This window comes from Nomia melanderi, chromosome 2 (assembly GCF_051020985.1).
Source record: "Nomia melanderi isolate GNS246 chromosome 2, iyNomMela1, whole genome shotgun sequence".
Classification (NCBI taxonomy): Eukaryota; Metazoa; Arthropoda; class Insecta; order Hymenoptera; family Halictidae; genus Nomia; species Nomia melanderi.
Genome location: NC_135000.1, coordinates 19,462,103 through 19,485,530, shown reverse-complemented (window position 1 = coordinate 19,485,530; position 23,428 = coordinate 19,462,103). Strand labels below are relative to the sequence as shown.

The 23,428-nt window shown below is 37.8% G+C and overlaps 1 protein-coding gene across 2 annotated transcripts in view; it reads left to right on the top strand.

The window, feature by feature from the left end:
* The window catches only part of cv-c (RhoGTPase activating protein), a 408,937-nt gene that overhangs the window by 130,995 nt on the left and 254,514 nt on the right, over positions 1-23,428 (top strand). The window contains exons 3-8 of one of the 2 annotated variants that reach the window (XM_031981540.2): positions 7,364-8,926; positions 9,615-9,789; positions 10,523-10,762; positions 11,367-11,606; positions 12,642-12,835; positions 23,204-23,246. In XM_031981540.2, coding sequence (XP_031837400.2) covers positions 7,364-8,926; positions 9,615-9,789; positions 10,523-10,762; positions 11,367-11,606; positions 12,642-12,835; positions 23,204-23,246 — 2,455 coding nt within the window. The remainder of the gene's footprint in view (positions 1-7,363; positions 8,927-9,614; positions 9,790-10,522; positions 10,763-11,366; positions 11,607-12,641; positions 12,836-23,203; positions 23,247-23,428) is intronic. The other variant, XM_076374243.1, reaches the window with a different exon arrangement.

The window sequence follows — 23,428 nt, the reverse complement described above, 5'->3', positions numbered from 1 at the left end:
AACATATCAAGCTTACCTTTACATTAAAGCTAACGATCGATGGTAATTCAGCATTAGCGATGAACGTATTGAATATTAAATATTTCGTTCATTTACGCATTCACTTCGTTGAGCTGTGGAGTTAATAATTCAAGATAATACAGTGTTAGCAATAAACACACTGATTTCACTGACATTAATGTTTTTATCTGAATCTCATTACAAACGTTACATTCGAATATATCTACGAAATGTTCTCCTATTTTACGCACTGATAATAGGGAAATATTTGCATTTCCCTATTCAAGTGGCTTTACTGAATCAATTTTCGTATTTACAATTTGTGTGTGCACTTTTATCAAATCGTAATCACTAATAATTAACACGTATTTATCTTCTGTTACTCAAGTGGTTTTACTAAATTAATTTTCATATTTACAACGTTTAATGCAATTTAACTGAATTTTATCTGAAACTCAATGTACGTGCAATGTTTCCGCGGAGGCATGCGGAAACGGTTATGAATCGTCTTGATTGGGATTGCATGTAACCTCCAACAGATGCACGCCTACTATCGCGGTCACTGTTTCCATTCTAATATTCTTCATCCATAACGTGGACCCTGGAACATTCATCAAACGAGTATTTTATGTGAAAGCTTGGCCCGCGAGCTTTTAGCGACCGTTCTTCCTGCCCGAGATACAGCCATGGTAACAAAGTGATTAGAGGAGCACCTCCCGCGGAATGTTCTCGCGTGGGTTGACTAGTTATGATAACTGTAATCAGCCGGGAGAACGGGTCGCGGGGTGAAGCTTGACGATTGAATAGAATGGTCTTTGATGCAGGCACAATGATGCGATTCTTGAGAGACAGTGTAATAATGCCGATGAAAGGTATTGACACGTTCGAAGCAGGTGTTGATTACTTTTACACTGGCGAAACATTGATTTCTGCTGTCGTGCCGCTATTAGATGAACTCTAAATGATAGAGTTTTAAGGTTGCAGTAACTTCTTTTTAATCTTCTAGCTGTAAGGCAATAATAACCTTCTTTTATCGGGGTTTTATTTTATCCGTTTAATCCCGTTGCGATGCTCAGGTTATCTACACATCTGAAATATTATTGAAAAATAGGTTGAAGACTCATTAAATAAAAATAATGTAAAAACACGCAGATTAGTAACAATTTTCTTTTACTTTTTCAATTTCTACGTTATCCTTGAAATAAGAAATCTATTGATTATGTAGGAGTAAAATGATAGTTGGAATATCTGAGTTACATATTTAAGAACTGTCAATGTCACACGTTTCACAGGAATTACATTTAGTGGTCGTGTGTTATATAAACAATTTCAATAATAATCCGTGTATGTGCCGGTTATATTGCTACTTACCACATGTCAATAACAGTCAACGTTCTATACACTATTGATAAGGGAAGATTATTGATCGAACTGGGTGTACTAACATAACATGTTCTTGACAAGATCCGTCAAAGGATTATAACTACGTAACAGCTATTGATAGTTGTGCATACACGTTGAAAGCTTTGAAAACACTGTAGCACTTGTAGTTCAGAAACTAAAAAGACCCTACTGGTAAGAAAATATTTCGATTCGTTATTTAAAACAAGTAAAAAGTATGTAAATATATTTACGTCTTGTTATAAAAATATTTATAATTAGGACATTAATAAAGTAACTAATTTACTATCATGTCTACTAAGTCTATTTCATCATTATAAAATTAATTATTTAGTTTGATGGAAACAAATAGTTCATATTATTAGAATAAAATTTGTTATTGGTGTCCAACATCGTATTTATTCATGCATATTGAATAATTAAATAAACAATAGACAGATTATTTTAAATGTATACGCTTAAGAGTTTTTCAATAACTTACAGTCTATATTATTTTATTCCGCAATCTCTAACGATAAAATAGATGTTAAATGGTAAAAGGAACAGTCTACTACGACCCTTCCCTTACTTTCAATGAAATTTCAAGACCTCGATAAAAATAAAATTCTCGTTATGTGGTTGCCAGTTCGTATCGCAATAACCAGCTTGACGATTAATCATCGATCACGAGCTTCCCATAGTTCCAACATCAGTACTGCGTTGCCTGAAGCTGGCAACCAGCTTACGTGGGACAAGGGAATAATAACTATTAAAGAGCCGGCTATCGGATTCTTATCGGTGACTAATCTGTTCTCTCGTGCATTTATCTTTCTACTGGTTTAAACAATCGCGTCCGACCGCTAATTTGTAACGATGAATTGTCTTGGCGAAGTATCAGTAAGTGCAATCGTTTAGCTCTAACTGATCCTGGTAATTGTGTTAGAGGAATATCGAAGTTTAACAATTAAATCTATTTAAATATATTTTCAAATATTACTTAATGTCGTATTGAAGCCTCCTTTTATTATGTATGAAACATTTTGAATTATGTTTATTCTGAAGCTATCAAGACCTATTTTAGAATCATTAAAAAGAAAACTAAAACGAAATCGATATGAATCCTCTATTTAAAGATTGTAATTTTCCATTGGAAAGAAATCAAAGGCACATTACCTTCTAATAATATCTACCATTATCTCTCCATTCATTTAATCTAAACGCCATTAAAACATCATTAGAAAAGTGACGTATCAATCAAGCAACAAGAATCAAACTGTTTTCAATTATTCAAGTGATCCCTACACAAACATTAATTCACAAAAATCATTAGAAAAACACGATAAATCAATCCTCCAAGCTGCATCCCAAACAAACTCGCATAAAAATCGAAATTTCACCGAAGCGCGACAGAATTGATTTCACCTGACGAACTCATAACCCGCGCGACCGTTTTCGTCGAGACACCTAGAGGCGGAAAAAGCCTCGACCCATCAATCCTCGCAGCGGGAATTGCAATCGATATCGCGCGCGGGTCTTGGGCAAACTGTATCAATGTTCGTTAAGCTTAACTCGCTTCAATCGAATTCCCGAGTTGCTTAAAGGCGCGACTCGGAATGCAATTTTGAAGAAGCGGCATGGCCACATGGTGTCCCGAGCAGCGGACCTAAATTGCATGAATTATTCCCACCCGCTTTCAATTATAATATCGTATCGCTCCATCGGCGATGATCAATGCAAATAAAAGACACCCTTTCAACGGGAACAAGGATCCGCAATGAATGATATCGCGTTCTGGCCGTCGAGGAAAAATCTCGGGATCCACCGCGACCGATTTTTCAGGCTGATCGTGGGTTCGATCGCCGGCTGTTGGCCCGTATTGAAGCTTCCCTCTAATAGGTGTTCGTGCACGAATAATGTTCACTGTTTGATTAATGACCGGGACCAGCGTATCAGCGTCGCGGTATCTCGCTAGATGGAATCACAATTCCACCTAGCCGGAATAGGTTTAATCAACCTTTTCATTGCCGGTGGTTATAGCGCGTTTGATAGATCGCCGCTACGCTGAAGGTGACGACGATCTTTCAGTCGTTGCTCTCTACTGTGAATCGTGAGTCGGTGGAATCGGCTTCGATTTATGTAATTTCTGATAATACTGAACCTTTACGGAACGAAGTTTTCTTGGCCTTTTACTCTGCAATTTGCGTCGACGTTACTGCATGTAATTGTGGCTTAATATGCTGCTTTAGTAATCTGAGAACATGCAGGTATCAGTCATTTCGTTTGATATTGATGGAATTCATTTCGATGTGTTGTATAATATAAGAAATAATAATTGGTGATAGTAGAAATTAGTGAAACACTTAGTCGTTGATATAAAATTGAATGTCTGGCCTGTTTCTACGCCGAATCGCGACAGGTAAATCAAGTATATTTAAAAATATTAAGAGATCAAACGGTAGTGACATTTAATGAAAATATTGTTGTGGAAAAGAGAGAAATGAGAAGAGTTTAAGATGAGCAATCAACGAAGAATGAGCAACCCGTGAAATCGAGGTGCATCGTAGTTTCTTTGCAACAATTCAAAGATTCTGTGGACTCAGTTAAACATCGCGCGATGCGATGATTAATGAACGCAGGAAGAATGTCTTTCAATTTTTTGTTCAATTTTCTCTCGTTACGAAACTTCTGGGTTTCTCTTGGAACTTTCAATCTTTTTTTTTTAAGAGAGTTGTGTCTTTTAAATTGATGATTTGAGTTCTGTCAAATGTGTTATTGCGATGGCTTATACATAAGCTACTGGCTAGAATATTTTTATTTATTGTTAAAGGACTGAATAATTATAGTGATGCAGCAGAATGTGTGGAGGAATATTTAATGAATCGTTATACAAAGTTGTATGGTAACTTTAAGCACCTGGAATATATTTATTCCTTGACTAGATAAATCGTCTTCGTATTAATGACAGTTTCTACTTATTTTATCTGCGTTTATGAATATATTTGAGTACACAGCATCTAACATATTGGCGTTTCATTAAATTATAAATATTTTTAATCAGTAATTAATTAGAAAGTGGAAAGCTTACAAAACATGTGAAATACAATTGCGGAAAGCAATAAAAGTTATATAGTTGATTCCATAGCAAATTCCTTTAACAAAACCGGTATTACTGTTCTAGCAGTCTAATAATTACATCAACACGAAAGAAATGATATTTCTGAACGTTGTGTAAAACAGTAATACATTCTATGATTCCTTGTAGCGCTAAAGCAGTAAAGGTAAAGTACATCTGCATTATAAATTCAACGATGGAACAATGTTATTTAGACAACGTCCATAGCAGAATAATAACGCAAGCGTAGGCGAATTCAATCGACAAAGAAATTATGATTTCTTCCGAGAAAATCTCTTTTCCATCCTTTGATTGTATCGCAATATGAATATCGTCTCAAGATGCTGCGCATCTCGACTTAATACCAGCAGACCAACAAATCGAATTAGTACGTTAGATAACAAAATCACGACTACAAACAGCGGAGGAAATGTCGAAGTAATAACTCTGAACGACATAGCTTCCGGAACATTTTACTTATTAAAACATTAATATTGAAATATGAAATACCAAAAATTCTGATTATATTAAGCATTGAAAATATGGAGTGATCAAAATTCTATCCCAACGGTATTCGAGTAAATATAAATGCGCCTTCATTACATCCTCTGATATGGAACGTTACTTTTCAACATATACATTAATATTAATCAATAAGCACGAACAACTGAATTTTATAAGTGTACAGAAATTACTTCTAACTTTTGAATTCTAAGAAAACAAACGCTGGTAGCGTTAACGTCTTGCTCTAAAGAGACGTACCACGTACGTCGAGATGTGTTTATTCCAAAATTGCCAATGACGTCTTGTACATATTAATAGTCTCGTCGCATTACACATACTAGATTCTTTTGAAATTCATCGTTCCACGCAAAATGATTAATAAACAAAATTAGTGTACATATCTGCGTGAAATAGTTAAAAACAAAACTCTTCCCGCAATACTTTGCCAAATCTCTGAATTAATTTCCAGCGCGAGAAGTTGAATTCCTAGGTGTCGGGTTCGCAAGCAAGATGATGGCCCCTTCGACGGCCATCGCCGTTCGAAAAGACACGGGAGAAATGAAACCGGGTGGTATGTGCACGCGCGGTTAAATCGGTGGAGCGTATTTATAAAGCGGCCCATAATGAAGCAGTTATGATGCTGACAGGCCACCGACGCGAACCTGCTGTTCGATGAACGTCGCCTCGCGCCCTGGAAAATGAAAAATCGGGGCGAGCGCGCGCTTCGTTTCCAATTATTCCGCCCGGGCCGTGGCTGTAGAAAGTGATGTTTCTAATTTATGGAGTTATCCGACCGTTGGACAACGATCAATTAACCTCGATCGCCGGTTCAGAAAACCTGTTCGGTCCGCGCGACACTTGTTCGAGTTTTCTTGGCACGTTCACGCTAATCCAGCGGACGCGTTAACCACGCACGGTGATTCGGCTCCGAGGCATTTAATTGTTTAACTGGCCGTTGCGCAAGCGATCGTTAAACCGCGGAAGTTTATGGCGATTCGCATTTTTCTATACTGGTCTACGAATACGGAAAGTGATCAGCGATCGATTTCCTCTACGACAAGTTTGCACTAGATCTCGGGCCGGGTAGGGAATTTTAAGTGCGCCATAAAGGTACGAGATTCGATTCGGTTTTCTTTTTCTATATTACTTGTTGGCAATAGTTAGTCTTTTTGTTAGTTTTTGCCGGGATGGATGAAATTAAATGTGGTTTAAGTGTGCATACTGTGAACGTATGGAATTTCGTGGTTCTTTTTGGTAGATATCAGTTTTAATCGGAATTAAATTTTGTATATGAATTAATATACAAGTCTTATGTCAGTCGTATATGAGTTTCATATATATATGGAGTTCATTTTGATAATAAAATTAATAAAGCAAATGATATAAATGGTTTTTAAAAATTGTAGAAGTTATGAAATTTTTCATGTATATTTTTGTAAAATGTTGTAAGGTCTTTATTGTAAGGTGTAAATTATGAAAATGTTTGATTTATCGATATTAATGTTTGGTGGCAATAGATGCCTGGTCATAAATAATACCAGAATTGGATGTCGTAAGGATTTCTTTAACTTTAATTATGGAATTATGATATGTCAGATGGTCACATGAAAGGCGGTGTTAGGTTATTTCAAATTAATTATAGAAATCGTTATTTTCGCATTAGGAATTAATATTAGCATACTGTATATTACTATTTCAGATTACATTTTTTAATGTGTCTTTATTGAAGCTAATCAAAGTAATTGATTTTATCATAGTCCTCATGAGATTGCACATGTTTATGTATAACACATATATTTAGACATTAACGAACTAATTAAAAGAAATTGAAATTGAACAGAAATTTATTTAATCTATCAAGAATCCTATCAATTGTTAACGTTTTTTATTCTAGACAATTGGATTTCTTGTACATTATTCCGTTATTGCAAAGAAAACCTTATTCCACATAACATTTGTATTAACGCCCATACTTAAGCTAGTTAAATTATTCTTATTTAACTAAAAACGGTCATAATATTTGATTCCTTGCAAGAAAAAAGGACGGTAAATCCATTATCTGTACAAAAACTAAACCCTCGCACTATTTTTCTTAAAAATACTATTTTTCAAGTAAACACGATTTATCCTTATCAAGTTTAAAGGTGATCAACGACACCAGATAATACTTTTACAATATCCCATTTATTTATTCATATTTGTTTAAATACTCACAGCAACGCTAATTCCTAAAATACAGAAGGACCCTTTAAGGATCTATATCAAACTATCCAACACCCTCGAAAACTCAAAGCACCAAAAATCCCAATCTTTCAAACACAGTGTCCATAACCTCTCTTAACAACGTGCATTATTTCTGTTCACTAGGAGGAGATCGGCGAGATCATCGAATCAGCGCCGACGACGCCGCTGACAATCACGGACGAGCCGAAGTATCCTACGCAACCCCCAGTTGTCCAGCCACTAAGATATCCGAGCGACGTGTACGCGACGCGGCCGCTCCCGTCGAAGGGTTGCGCGTACCGCAGGCAGCCCCTGGCAGGCAGATGCTGCCCGGTAACGGACGACATAGGGGACTGGTCGAATAGCATCCTGGCGGAGCTGAACACGATCATCGCGAACGAGATCAACGAGCTGAGCAAGGAGAAATCGCGGCAGGAACAGCCGGACCGTTGTCGCCGGGACAACAAGGGGGACCAGAGAATCGTGCAGTACAAGGAGCTGTTGAACGAGTTCGGCATATCGGACAGCGAGAGTTCCGCGGGAAGCTCGTGCGAGACGGGCACCGATCGATCATCCGGCCGGCGGAACAAGGAGGGCCGCGATCGACGAAATGGAAAGTTGTTCGCCGACGGGTCGGAGTACCGCTTCCTGTTGAGCTCCGACTACGACGAGCCGCGCGATCGGATCGCGTCGCCGGAAGCCGAGCGCGGGAAGAGCGGCAGTCTACCGGAGAACCTGCAGGCCGCGACCGGCGGATGCAAGCGGTACGCGTCAGGAGATGTCCTGACCTCGGATTACGACGAGCTGAACACTTCGTCGCTTACAAGCTACATGGGGGCAAGAATCGACGGACACAGCGGTACCAGTCTACCCTCTAAACTAAACGAGAGGGAGCTACCGCGCCCAGGCTACCTGAACAGCTACGACCGACCAAAGAAACACGTAGAAATAAGCTCTCAACCCGACGACATGGACGTCAAAGCCGCCACGCCGTTCAAGATCTACCCGATGAACATTGGCGTGGACGCTGATAAAACTATCGACGAATCGAACGCGAAACTACCCCCGCGGCAGCGACCGGACGCCCACAGGAAAACCAGTCTTCCTTTGAACCTGATGAGCCAGAAACGGAGGAGGACGCCGAGGCTGGCAAGGATACGTCGCTGCGAGGATCATCCAGAGCTCGATTACGATTTCGGCGAGGATAAAATTCCTCCGTTGAAGCCGTCGGACGGCAACGGGGCGAGATCGGCGCCAGTTACGCCGACCGAGGAGAAGAAATCTCCTTTCTCGAAATTGCTGTGGAAGAAGCACACGCCTGTGTTTCATGAGAACGCCGGGGACGTGGTCCTTGTGCGGGTGTCCTCGTTGCCGGATCAGGACTTTCTGCATTTGGAGAACGAGAAGGTCAACCCGAAGGACAGCGCAACGAGGAAGAGGGCGGTCTCGCCGCTGACGCTGCGCTCAGACGCTTCTGCGAAAAGACTGTCCGAGTCCGATAAGGACATCAGGCAGATCAGTCCCGTCGATCTGAAGAAATTCTCGCTGGGCAGATCGAGGGGCAACGACGTGGGTGTCGGCTGCGATCTGCCGGAAGACGACAATGTCGAGTCGGTCGCCAGCAGCGCCGACGCCGGCAAGTTCGAGCGGACGGGGAACGTCGACGCGAAGAAAATAATGGACGAGCAGAATTCGAGATCCGGTTCGGTGAGTTTCTGATTACGACTTCTTTATCTGGATTGATTTTTTCTCGGTTTCCCTTTTTTTTTCTTATTTTGCTTGGAATTATGCGCTCCATTATACGGTATTTTTGTTTCTTCTTTTGGCGAAATTGTGTTATGATTGAAAAATTGCGTACACACGATTTTGGAAGCAGTTGTTTTTCGTGGATAGGTATTTTAAGTGGGAATGTGGAAAGATTATGTTCTATTTTGAGAAGAGTGATATTCTTGGTACCGGTTTCGAAAATACTTTTGGGAAAAACATGAATCGTGTTTGGGTGCAGTTTTATGGTTTTCTTCGGGTTTACATGGAATTGACAATTTTTTTACATTCTTTGATACAATTTTTGTATAATGTGCTTTGAGAATAGTATATATGCTTAAACAATTTGTTTTTTGTCGATTTGCTTTAATGACCCTTTAAGATTTTATTTTTGTTGGTAAGATAAATTTTTTTAGTAGTTGTAGTATTTTTGTTTAGTAATTTTTAATACGTTGGTCACTATATACTGTTTCTATATCTTAATGAAATCACTTTGAGTAATCGAATTTATGCATAATCTGTTGAGTACAGGTGACCTTATGCTTTGCAAATGAAGCTTCGTAGAAATTCAATGGCGAAAGCTCATTAAATTCAAAGCCCTCCTCTGAGTAACGAGATAATATATTTTCAGCTACCAATTTCTCTTCAATCTCTCTTATCGAAGATTCGAAATGGCTCTGGGTCGTGTTGCACGAACAGCCCACCTATGGATTCGTTCACTTGTTCCGACATGGCGACGCAAACTTCGCCAGCTATTTCGAGAAGTTCAAGCTTTACGTGGGTCAGCGATTGCGAATCACCTCGAGGTAAGTTCCCTGTCTGTTCGAGTGTCCTTAAAACTTCTACCATCTTTCCGTTGCGATCATTATTCGAAGTTTCACTCTGACTCGTAGTTCTATCAATGGTAAATTTGATTGAACCAGTTACTCGCATTGCACGTTTACGTTGCTGTGCACATCTTAATTGCTGAACTTAATACCGTTGAAACGAAAGTTTGCGATTTGCATTCTTCAGAATTTTCTTTAAGAGGTGACGATATTCTAACCCTTTGCACTCAAAATTCTTTTACTGGAAATACCCGACATCTTCCAACGAGATATAAACGATATTGTTCGAAACTAATTTAACGATAATTCACAGATAAATTAAGTAACAAAGCTATTTTATTTAAATACTTCACATAGCAATACAAAGTTTAATTTAAAATACTAAATATTCAACTTCATAGTTTTGCTGTATCAAATCAAGTGGTTACTGGGTTAATATATAAAATTTATAGAATTTTAGTTTTTCGAAATCCATGTTTTACCAATGTTTGTTCTCATACGAAAATAAGAATGAATATTTTTATTAAAAGTGAGTGTATCGTATTCCTTTACATTAAATTCAATGAAATTATATCTATAGTCTTGTAACTGTTGTTTGCGAAACAGTTCCTAGTTTGCGGGAGTTCGGATCGTGAAATAATACAAGTTTGAATGTCAGGGGGCCTGACGGTTACAAATTGTCTCATTCTTATCTTTAAATTGATGTCCCCAGCGGAATCGCAAATGGATTCTCAGTCGTTGCAAGATGAAAGCACATTGGATCCAGCCTCTCCGCAAGACACCGTCGACGACGACAATAGATCCTCGTCCTCGTCACAGGATCTACTTCAGAGCATGGACGAGATTTCCTCCGGAAGCCTGTCGCCGGATACGACCGACAGAGCGTCTCCGCTTGAAAGTGGCATTGGCACTGCCAGTCCACCGAGGAGTACAGATCGACGGATAGTTAAGCGTAAGTTGATTATCATTCACTTTAAAATACATTATCATTACATTTTCATGGAGAGCTTCAAATAGAATGACTTGAATCATTACTCAGTTTCGAACATATGTTGTTACAATTGAAGACGAGGAACCACTACTATTTGCCTAGGCTATATTGATTTTGTCTAGCAAAGGAAATAAAATATATTTTATATAATTTGAAACTCCAGAAGATTCCATTCAATCAGAAACTTATATATTTCCATATTTTACGTCAAATGGGAGTTATGCATTTATGGATTATTGAAATTATCGCAATATTAACTTAACCGTAATTTATAAAAAAAACATGTAGAATGATTTATTTATCAAATAATTCCTAAAATTTAAAATCCAATTTCCATTTCAAATTAAATGTCTAAAAAATTATGTCTGGGAAAAATAAACAATTCACAAAATCTACGGTCAGCATGCAATAATTCATTGCCTATTCCATTTTAAAATAAAACTAAACAGTAGACATCCTTGGGACAATATGATTATGCAATTAAAAACTGTTCATAGTAGCATAGAAACACGAATAATAGCAAAATGATCGGGAAAGTCGAAACGGTTCCGTTTGTTGACCGCAGCCCCGTCGTCCAACAAGTGTCACCGCAAGGAGACGTGGGAGCGGATTCGGCGACGGCCGTCAAAATTGAATTCGCGAAACGACAAGCATTCCCAGGACGTGTGGATAAAACGCGAGAGCGTGCATACGCAGACGAAAGAAACCGACGACCAGTATTCCCAGGACGCGGTGGACAGCAGCAGCGGCCTCGACGACACCCTGCCGAGGATCAAGCCGCTGCGCCCGACGAATCTGCCGCTGTGTGAGTCCGCCATTAACGATTCGCCAATGTATCGACCCGCTAATCGACCCTCTAAACATCCACGCGTTCCATGCAGATGCAAATTGCTCGCGGACGTTTTCGCAACGACAATATTTCCCGAAGTCAAACACCACTTTTGTCCCGTCCGTTTGCAAACCAATTAACCGTCGTGTGCGCGTCCGATGCCGGAAAAATTTTCGGCGAGAATTACCGTTGCCCCCGGACCCCGACGGAAATACATGGAGCGTATAAATATTCATAATCCCACGGGGAGAAGCGAGCTGAAATGAAATGGACGTTGAATTTATACGACGCCCCTTAGCGACGCAGCTGTCTAGCATTTTTACGTCTAGTAACGTTGCGCAATGCTTTTATTTCGGAATTAACTGTGTTTTATAACTGGCCTGCGGATTCCTGTGCATTTGTGGGAAATATTAATGATATAGTTACGTATACGGTACAATTAGATTCAATGTTGCTTTCGCTGTGGCGGTACGTGGTATTTTGTATGGAAGGATTGAGAGGATGGAAACTTTACAGTTGTAGTCTTTTTGAATTCTAAATACAGTTATTTATTCTAACTATATATTAGGGATTTAGTTTTTAAATATAGACTATGCTGCATTTTAATGGTGAATGTAAAGTTTTCTATAAATTTGGAGTTGGTGACAGAATCTTTGACTTGTACATTAGATTTTACTACTTAAAAAGACGAAAAATGAATAAACTTTATTAGACTGACAAATAGATTACTTTACCAGTTGAACAGATATTCCATATTAAATTTTATTAATGTTTCTATTTCGTCACATCTTGTTCAACTGTATTTATTTTCTACCCATATGCCGATGCATCATCTACATCTGTGAATTTTCTCGTACTACAAAACGAAAAATAGTGTTGATTTCTCAGGTTGTAAAATTTGTCTGATCATTAGGAGTTAGTTGATATTGGTCGCCGCGCACGCATCTATCTCCGATTTCTCTTTTCCAATTAGTGATTTCTAATGAGTGATTTTCTTGGTCTCGTGAATAGGTCTGTCCACGACAGCGAGCAGTTCTCTGAGCTCTGGCGAATTGTTGGAGACACCTCCTCGTGCACCGTCGTCCCCATCCGCGGCGAGTCTTCAGTTGAAACCAGAGCCCTTGGCCATCGAAATGGGCGGAAAGAGTAGCAGCGCTCCATTACTGGAGAACAACGACGCGGAGAAGCCCAACGGGAAGGCGCCGGTGAGTTTTTCTTTCTAATTTCATTGTTTTCCTTAGCATCAATCTTCCTTCAGTGTTTCAATCGCACAAAATTTCTTTGGCAACATCGACACCGAATAAAAAATATTAAAAATCAAACATTCAACTTCGAACTTACAAAACTTCCGTCCATTCGAGAAATTTTAAATAATACAAATATTATTTCTTAGCACCTTTACTAACAATATAAAACTATAACAGTAATAATACAGTCTATAACCAACGTCTGCAAATTTAGTATTAAACCTTTGAATACCAAGCAGCGATACATCCCGCATGCACTCGTGAAAAGTTCCTTGACTTTATTAGTGATAAAAAGAGTCTAACATATTTTTACTATTATGTATAAATTGAATAAATTTTAGATAAAATTATAATTAAATTTAGATAAAAATTCACCGAAATATAAATTTTTCTTTATAATCATGCATCTTTGTGTAAAATTGCCTGGCATTCCTTGAATATGTATGAAAATTTCCCCTCAAAGAATTAATCGAGGCTGATCCGTATATTGCTCGTAAACGAATCACAAAACAAAGTTCGAACCCCATTCGTTCCGCATAAACCGTTTCCCTAATTACGCTGCTCATAATTGCGAACACTACGCCCCACCCACTGATAAATAACCTCATCGTACTCGGCCCTACAACTGTCCAGTCGCTTACGAAGGAGACCCCGTGTCCTGGCGATGTTTCTTTAAATATCGATAACAGGCCTCACTCGGTGAGCATGAAGTTCGGAGGTTCAGCCTTGGGTACTCTCCTAGCTTCAATAGGGTGCATTAATCACGTGGCAGTGAAGCGTGTACGGCATTTGGCATCGAGATTACCGCGCGCAGATACGTACGCGCGAGACTGTTGCTCCGTTCGGTGATCCGCGCTTATGGGCCACCATTAGTCTCTGCCCACGTGAAGCGTGTACGTTGTGTGGCATTGACCATCGGGCGAACACGGTATTTGTATTTTACTCGGTTGTTGCGCGCCGTGTACGGCCCGTGTGGGCCGGCCGCGGAGGCCATCGTAAGATTGACACTTTGTTGGCACGATGAGCCTTAATTTCCCTTTCATGACAGGTATCTCTCCACCTGCTACGCGGACGCGGCCAGCCGCCTTGCAAATTAACCGATCCACGGCTGAATCGAATCGGTAAAACTGGCACTGTTCGTTCGTGCAACGCTGCGAGCATCGCTCGGCCGCCGCGCGGTTCTTTTTTCACGTACGGCGCGTTCAACTGTTTATCGCTCGTTGGCCCGGCGCGACGCAACCAACGGTATTCAGAATTTCCACGGAATCGTGGAAATATCGGCCGAGCGGAATCGTGAATCGGAAAAGTGCCGACCGGTGAATTGGAGCCGAAAGATATCTTGTTTGCGACGTGAGCTTTCCAGCGGCGATCGATACGCCGATATTTGGGGCTTCCGTTGATTGGGCGCGCGGATGAAATTGTTAATCGCCAGAGTTTTTGCTCCGGAGAGTTATCGCGATGAACGATAAAGCGGTGTTTGGAATTCCTTTTTTTTTGGTACTGTTTGTGAAACAGGAAGAGATTAAATGAATCGATTAAGACGAGATTTTACGAATTTATTAAATTGGCGATTAATATTGGAATGGAGAGTTTTGTTAGATAAAGAATATTTAATCTTTGCTCGGTATGATTAAAATCATTTTTGTAGTGGAATTTGTTCAGTAGTGGAAACAGGATTTTAAATTTTTCGTAATCGAGATGCGTTCGCAGTAGTATATATTTATAAATAAAATTATATTACATTGAAATGAATATTTATACGGGAGATGTATTTTAAAGTGATCATTAATATTTTTAATTTAAACCATTTAGACCATCTTTTTGGTATGAATGGACAGTTTACTATATATGACAACTGACAGCATATAAAACATACGTTGTACGTATTACCGGCGTCGGAGCATGGAGGCATTAAGCTGGAGTGATTGAAGGGCGGCTTATCGGGATTAATCGATGATACCGATGCTTGTCATAAAATTGAAACTTTGTTAGCCGGATGGAGATCTTAAATTCCCCCTTTCGCGGCGGGGTTCACGGCGTGGTACTCGATATCTCGCAACTGGATCGGATTTTCTTTAACATAACGTACACGTATGGCCGGACAATGATTGTACAATTGATATTTTGTGAACCTGATGAACTTAATTCTCCTCACGACGGGTATCTCCACCTACTCTCGGCATCTTCAATGTATCTTACGAACGAATCGCACGAGTGCAGATAATATCGAACGTGGAGACGTGCCTTGAATATTTCTTTTTATCCGGTTTTCTTATTCGGATTGCCCAATCATACGATGTCATGACTGAGCGACAGTGGAATCGGTTCTTCCGTCACATCTGTTACGTTTAATTTAAAACCTGTTACTCTGATGCAATAGGAGCAAATTTTATCCGCGAATCTTTTGAAAAAATAATACTAATAAAATAATAAACTATGCAATATATTATTTTACTCCTTATATTTTGTCATTTTGATGGATATGTAGATCACTATAAAAGAATATCAACTTTGAGAATATTATGAAATGCTTACAAAACGTTTTTATTACTTTATTCTGGTATTATAAAAATAAAGAAATGTTTTTGTAGTAATATCTCTAACTGAATGTCAGTACCTCGGAGAGTTCTGTGCATTTTAGATTGTTTGGAATTTTGCAAGTCTCGCTTGATGTACAGAAAATTGATAGAATTGACTTACTACGACAATTAAATCATCGAAATTCCATTGGCTGAAGAACTAATAAATTGAATTTTTATTTGAAAACGAGAAAAATGTCCAGTTTAATGAAAGATCAATAAACGTGGAAACCGTGCAGTTCTCAGTTTCTGAGTCTCCGTTAACAGTTTGCACTGTAGATCTGTTAAAAGTATAGTTTCACACTAGTTTCATTTACAATTATTAGTATCCTACATTTTTTTTCATATACCTGAACTTTCTATTTCTTTAAATCAATTGATTAAAGAGAACACTTAAGTAAGGATTGTTTTCTCTGACTAAGAATGCCATTTTTACGAATATACATGCATAAACAAAACAGTACAATTTTTTAAAAATTCAACACAGAAATCTCCAAATTTTTCTAATGAATTTATTCAATCCTTTTCGCTTCTATACATTGTATACATGTTATAAATACACGGAATGCAAACTTTATTTATTATTTGATTATACACTCCGGTGAAAATGTGCAATCACCAAACCCTCGTGTTTATATAATTAGGGGCGCATTTAATGTTCGTGTGTTGATAATCTGTGAATAAATAAATTTGAGATATTTTATACTTATACGCAGACTTGAAAAATGTTTTCTTTGTGCGGAAAAATGTGGCTAAAAAATTGTTTACTATTGAATAATATCGAGTTTAATGATTATCCAGTACATTGATAAATTCATACATAATATATGTACAAATTTTAGTCAAGCCAGTTATTATATCTCAAACCTTGCCACAAACCATGGTGGACGACCGGTCTACGTAAATTGTTCAAGGCCACCGTGGACGCTTTGATGCTAAAAACGACTCTTCGCGTCGATGCACAACCGCACAGCCAATATTCTATTTACCTCGAGAATTTTTTGCAGCCTCTAGCACTCGATAAAATAACTCCTGAATTTTCAGGAGGAAACATGGAGCTTGAGTTCGCCTTGCATATTTTCCTCGACGCATTCAGTTAATTATTTTTGTTGCTTTGAATAATTCGTAACGTGACTCTGTTTTTTTTCGTAGCACGTAGCGTAATGTAATAATTGCCAGTGAATTAATATTGAACCCTTGAAACGATGAAAGGAGACGAGATTACAGACAATTGTAATACGTCAAAAAAGTTCTTTCTTTATATTAAACATGAAACTTCTCAAAACTTATTATTCGATATTGATTAAATTTAATAATTACCTTTTAACCGTTAATAATGATTTTAATGAAGGAAACACTATAAATTATTATTCAAATCTTTATTCTATAAGCTATTTATTAAATTAACATTTATCAGATCCGCCACACTTTAAATTCAGCATTGCAGCTTTTCATTTTTCAAAGAAAGAAATCGGCCGAAACGCTCAGGTAAGAGATTTATTCGACTAAATAGAAATGCAATTTCACGAAAGGATAAAAAACAACGGCGTTGAAGAAAGAGAGTATATAATTACGGTTTCGCGAAATATTAACGGGCACTCTCCATTCGCTGAATAATTATTTCCAGTGGGCGCTAAAATTAATTTCTGCCGGTGCACTTGAAAAAACAGACCCGAAGCTTTTAGCTCCCTGTCCACAATCAATTTTCTATGAGCTCCTCCGTTACGTCAGGCATGCCACTAAATATTTTCGTGTTTGCAGCTTGTGCTACTTTCCGCGGGGAAAAAAGGAAATGGAGCAGGAAAACAAAGTTGGTTCTTAGATGTTAGGTAAACATTTTTCTTAACAGTATATGCAAACAAGAGAACACAGGGAAAAAGCTCGATATTCATATTTCTCTTCGCGCCGTAATACAGTACGAATCTCTGGTTTGCCATTATTTTGAATTTTTAAAGAGCCCCGCGTTCCAAGTACGTCCGAGCATGCTGCAAGAATGAATTTTTACGCGCCCGAGAATATAAATTATAACAACTGGATCTACAGGTGCTGCACTCTGCTTACCCTCCATTATTTTTATTACCCTTAGGCATTAAGAATAATATACAAAGTTTCCAGCGGAGGCAATGTTACGAGATAGTATGTATAGATCGACAAATTTATCGATCTACTCGTTGACTAGCTACGGCCGGAGTCTATAAATCATGTGCACCTTGAATAGTTATAACGTACAATAGTTATTAATTGCTCTGCCACGTACTTCAACAATAATTTAATCGAGGCTTAGCGTATTTTCATATTTATGGGTCAACTTTGTAGCGAGGCCTTTCATAAATCACGAATTCCGAGTGCAAATCTGAAATATGTGCATAGTATTGTTTACTTTACTAGATATGATTAATCGTACGTTATGATGTACGCGCAATGCATAGGAAACTTACGAACTTAAATTCAATACCGAGAGATTAATAAAACATCTAGCACGTAGTTTAACGTTACGTTTTATCATGTAATAATCACTTCAAGAAACAACTGTGTAAAACAGATAACGATGAACTGAAAATCGTCGTAGAACTTGAAAGAAAATTTCTCTATTTTTCAAAATATGATTAATAATTCCAATTAGTTTTTTCGTAGTAACTTTCATCATTGTTAAAAAAAGAAACAGGTTTTCAATGAACTCCAGTGTTCATTATATAATTTCTAAAATTGTATTTGCAAAAATATCATTAATCTCAGAAGTAATAAAAAAGAAAATTTGCCAATTAGAATATTATATGTAACAGAACCATAAAAATTTTATTAATTTATACACCGACAGGCGCATTGTCCTGTATTTTACATTACGCGCCATAAATAGCTTAGTAGCCAATATTTTAATTATCGTGATAATTAATGATTTTAAGTAGGTTTAAATTCGGTGTGCGAGAATTGTCAACGGAACTTTGATAGACGGGATAGCAGTTCCTGCACGAGTGAGCACCGCTGCCTCGGCGAACATATGTTTTCGCGATCCACACGTACAGGAGATCGTCAGGTTGGTGTTTGGGAGTGATCAAAGCTAATGGGGCAGCGAGCCATGTCGGCGTATTAATCGGTTGGCATCCCTCATACCTCTAATAGCCATCGTGTGTGGGTTGTGTGTTTCCAAAGGGCCTTAGGTGGAAGAGAGTTTCCGTCGAGGAGCGAAAAAATCATTGCACCCCGCGCGTTGCTTCGAGAATCATCGCTAACTATAGCCATCGTTGCTAATGGATTTTTAACTGTGACGTATGGTCACTGTTACTTATATCCTTAATTACGCTAAATGATTTTAAAGCTTTTCGTTAATAAAAGACGAATTGTTTGGAACGACTGCTATTTAACGAGATTTAAAATCTTTGACAGGTTTTCGTATTGATTTATCGGGAAAGAAATTATTCAGTTAATACATTGAATTATTAAGTGAAATAATTTCACGATTCCTGATAAATATTTTACATTGTCACGTGCTCGTTGAAATTAACCGTATCATATTTTTCGGTAAATTGCGACGTTTATTGCTATTAACGCCATTCTGTTTATTACTTTCTGTATATTATTGCAATAAAATAATCGAATATTCAGTATAGTTTAAATATAACATACAAATTTATAAATTCTCGTATAATAAGTTATTGATAACTCATTCAAATATAATAATACATTTTTTGCAAAAACTTCTTTCTACGAAAATTTCCTTGCTGCAGCTCGTCTTTATACGTCCACACGGACGCAAATACTTGCGTGCAACCAAGTGCACGCAATTAGACCAAGGATGCGTTGTTTCCATGATTATCTTTATTTCCAGTCTGCACTCGCACGATCCCGTGGCCAGCCGTGGGATAAAAAAAAAAGGAAAATATTTGTCGAGGGAAACCGATGAACGATTTACGATCCTGTCCGAGGGTGCACTCGGAAAACAAAGTTTTTAACGTCGCGAAGAAAACGTTGAGACGTATAATACCCTCGCTTGTATGTAACTCATTTCGCACGAGGAAAGCCGAAGGTGAACGGTATCCTCGTAAGAACAAATAAATTTTTTTTCGGGTAGTTTCGTTGGAGTCTTCTTTTGAAGTGGTGCAGCTCGTAAAAAAGAGGGTCCAGGCTGCCGCGCATTGTTCGAGAAAACATTTGCAACGCTGGCTGCGTTTTTCTTGTAAATACAATGCCAATTTCAGACGCAACATGCAGACGTTTACTGCCTGAACGCGATTAACCGTGCATTTTATCACTCCGTATTTTGCGGTGAAGGACTATTAATTTCGTCGCTCTTTACTCGCGCTGTCGTCCTGTCCGTATATTTTTCACCGGCATGTACGTATGTATGTAGATTCTATTCTTTGTGGAGGTGTTTCTGCTAGGGAAATGCAATTTTTCAGACACCTGTTTGAAGACAGTTTTTATTGCTTAAAAGACAGAACGAAGAATATAAATGCTATAATAAAGTGAAGACTTGAATATCAAAGCAACTGTATTTTTTCAGTTATTTAATTATGTTCCAACGTATGTGATTGTTTATTGTAGCTCGATTTTTATATATTCGCTACCGCCAGTAACACGCATTTTAACGCATTCGATCTCTTCTTTATTGACGGGCAGTTACAATTTTGTATATCGAGTAAATCGAGGAAAATTGATTTTACGCGCTGAAAACAGCACTGGTAACTTTTTTGTTTTTCATTGCATGTATCAGATATCAGTGAATGTAGGAAAGAATGAGTTGCGGGTTTTATATATTTGTAGTATCAGTAACATTACAAAATGAAACAGAAATTTATAAAATGTTTATTGCGTTTTTAATTAAAAACCATGATAAAAAATATGAAATTTCCGTATTATATTCACATCTCAAAATTGACACTGTATATTGTCAGTATCGAATTTGTGCAAATAATAATGCAGGAATATGTATCACGAAATCAATATCGCCTGTCTTTTATGTTCCATATAATTCCTTTTAACAATTTCAATCGTTCGACCAAAGGGAAAATTAAAAAGAGTTCCATGTTCAAAGCATATAACTATTTTAAAAACTCAGTGCATCCAGTCTTTCATATATTTTGTCATCCAATTAAGGTATTAATCCACCTGTAATCTAATCGTCTATTGCTCTAACTTGCGTAACGCACGAAAAACATAAAATACTTTATCTTTCTTCTAAATAATTCCCTTTAACCAGTTAATTCCGTTCGACGAGTATACACGTTACCTTCAAACGCAAAATGATACTAATTTTTTCAACGATCAATTATTTATTTTTTCAGATAAATGTGTAATTCTTCTTCGATTCGATGTAATTTTTCGTTAGAATATATTACAGGTGCATTTGCCCAACATTTGACGATTGTAAACTTTATTATTTGATTTTGTTTCACGCACAATGATAAACTTTTCAAACTAAATTCCCCAGTTAACTGGTTAACATACATATACATTCATTCTTAACACGTTGAATGCCGCATGATTTCACGTAGCAAAATACACAAAGTGAAAAGAATATACTATCAAATTATTTCATTGAATCGTTTTGTTATTATTGCACGTTTATCTTACCGAATGTTACCGCATTCGATAGCGTTATTTATAATATAAAAATGTTTACAAATCATCGTTCAGTTGACTAAATTATAGTAATTCGATTGGGTCGGGTACCACCGGTGATCCCGAAGGCATTCAACGCGTTAAATAGGCGTTCGAATAGAACATAATTATCCAATTTACGAAATAAAATTCTATCATTCAAATTTTCGTGAAACAGAAGGGAGTCGAAAGTTTGCGAACTCATTAATAGAATCGCGGCCATTTTCCTGTTTACCTTCCAGGAAACCGTGGCAAGCCTACGCTTCGCTCTTTTTATAAAATTATTTGTGCTAACATTAATCGATGAACGTTTTGTGCCAGTATGGCGCGGATAAGGTCACGGTCGTTCGTTTGTTTCGACGCTCCGGCCTGGCTCGGTATCGCATGTGGGTCATGGTTTGCCCTCGCCGCCCGTTTCCCATCGGCGAAGGATAACCCCGTGGTTTTTCTAAAGCACGCCTCTACGAAACCCCGCCACTTTAACCCGACGCATCGCCGCTAAATATGATAATAACGTCCGCCCACGGCAATTCAGACGTCGTCGATCGCGCGTCGCTCAATTAACGTGGCGAAACGATTCGGAATGTATTAGGTCTAATAATAATTGAAGGGTATTCGTTAAAAGAATTGATAAGCACCAAACATTAAATTTTTCAGCAGAAAGGTGGCTAACACTATGTTGCAATGGTTTCTACAAGAACGATTAATGTCGTTTTTGTATCATGTATTTTTTAAATTGCATTATGGTATTCTAAACAATATAACTTAAACATATTTTATATGTACAGAAAGTGTAAAGTTAATAGTGGTAATAGTATTATAGATTAATTCTTGTTCATCTCTGAATTAAATAGTTTTATAACCATATCAAAAGCGACATTAAATATTAGTAGACCTGATAGTTCCGTGCTGCGTAAATCGTTCCTCGCCAGCCCGGTAATTTTATATCAGAGAATCTGGTCGTTAATGGTCGCCCGGGCGAATTTAATTAATAAGTATAGCCGGGCTGCGCTGTTTTGTTGCGTTCGAAATCGCTAACGAAACGTTGACAACGTTAACCTGCGATCGACGGACTAATGGAATTTTCATTTTGTCGATGAACTATAATGTTCCGTGACTACGTCACTCCGCGTTACTGGAAAATAACTATTTAATTACCATCGGGTGAAAGCATTTCATTAAATGAACTACGTATCTATATGTAATTATTTGTTGGCTGCACATTGAAACTGTTCTATTTTAATAGTTAAACAAATGAGCATGGGAGATTCATTTTTTATGAGTTAGAAGATAAATATAAGAATTTCTATTGCGACAAATTTTCCATTATTAACTGTTTAAAGGAAATTGTATATTTTAACAAATTCAGATTATCATTTTAAGGTATTTAATGTTTGAAAATAATATTTCAAAGGTGCTTTTCGTTTTGCCTCTTTGCTAAATGAATTTTTGTTAAATTACTAGAATTTAAAATGTCGTTCAACATACAGTTTAAACCGAAGGTTCGCATATTTCAATTTATACAAAGAAGTTTGCAGAACTTAGTTTTACAGATTGTACGTTTTAATTAATCTGCACGTAAAAGAGTTCCAGTTTCTAAATAAATCGTGAACCAGTTTTAAATGAACAGTTTCCGTAGAGGGTAGCACTTCTCGCGTAGCGAATGTCGAAATCTCCGTGACGTCATCGGGCGTGCCAGGCGAACGAATCCATAAATCTCCGGTTGCAGTTTATGTTTAGATAAAAACATCGTTGCCGCGACCCAGCCACGTCGGAACCATTTATATCGTATTCGAATCGATGATAACGGGACAGAATAATGGTGAACTTCGACGATTTGATAGCCGATACGAGCTTGTGAAACGCGTTTGAGAAATGCATTCGGGACATATTAATCCTGAGATTGAAATCGATAATTCTCTCGTTAAACGGGCAACGAATATACATTTTATATGAACCGGATTATCTAATATTCATATATGGAACATTGACAAATGGCTGGAGAACAAAATGGCCGACAAAATTACGGACACAGTTACGATGAATTCAGTTGCAATCCTTTTGCAGCTGTACACTTTTAATACATCGAACTAGTTAATGCGTTTATTCCGGAAGCTGAAAATAATTGTAATCGTTTCTTTCTTTTCAGAGTTTGCAGCAGCCGCGCTCGCAGTCGGAACGACAACTGTCAGGTAAGCTTTCAACTTTGTAGCAAAGTTCGAATCGGTTAATAGTTCTACAGTACTATTTTCGACTAGAACTTTTAATGATTATTCGCGTCAGCTGTTGTTCGTTACTTTTGACGCCAAGTTAGACGATATCGGTATTCAAGATGGCTGTATTCTTAGCTTGCCATGCAGTATAAAACTGAAAC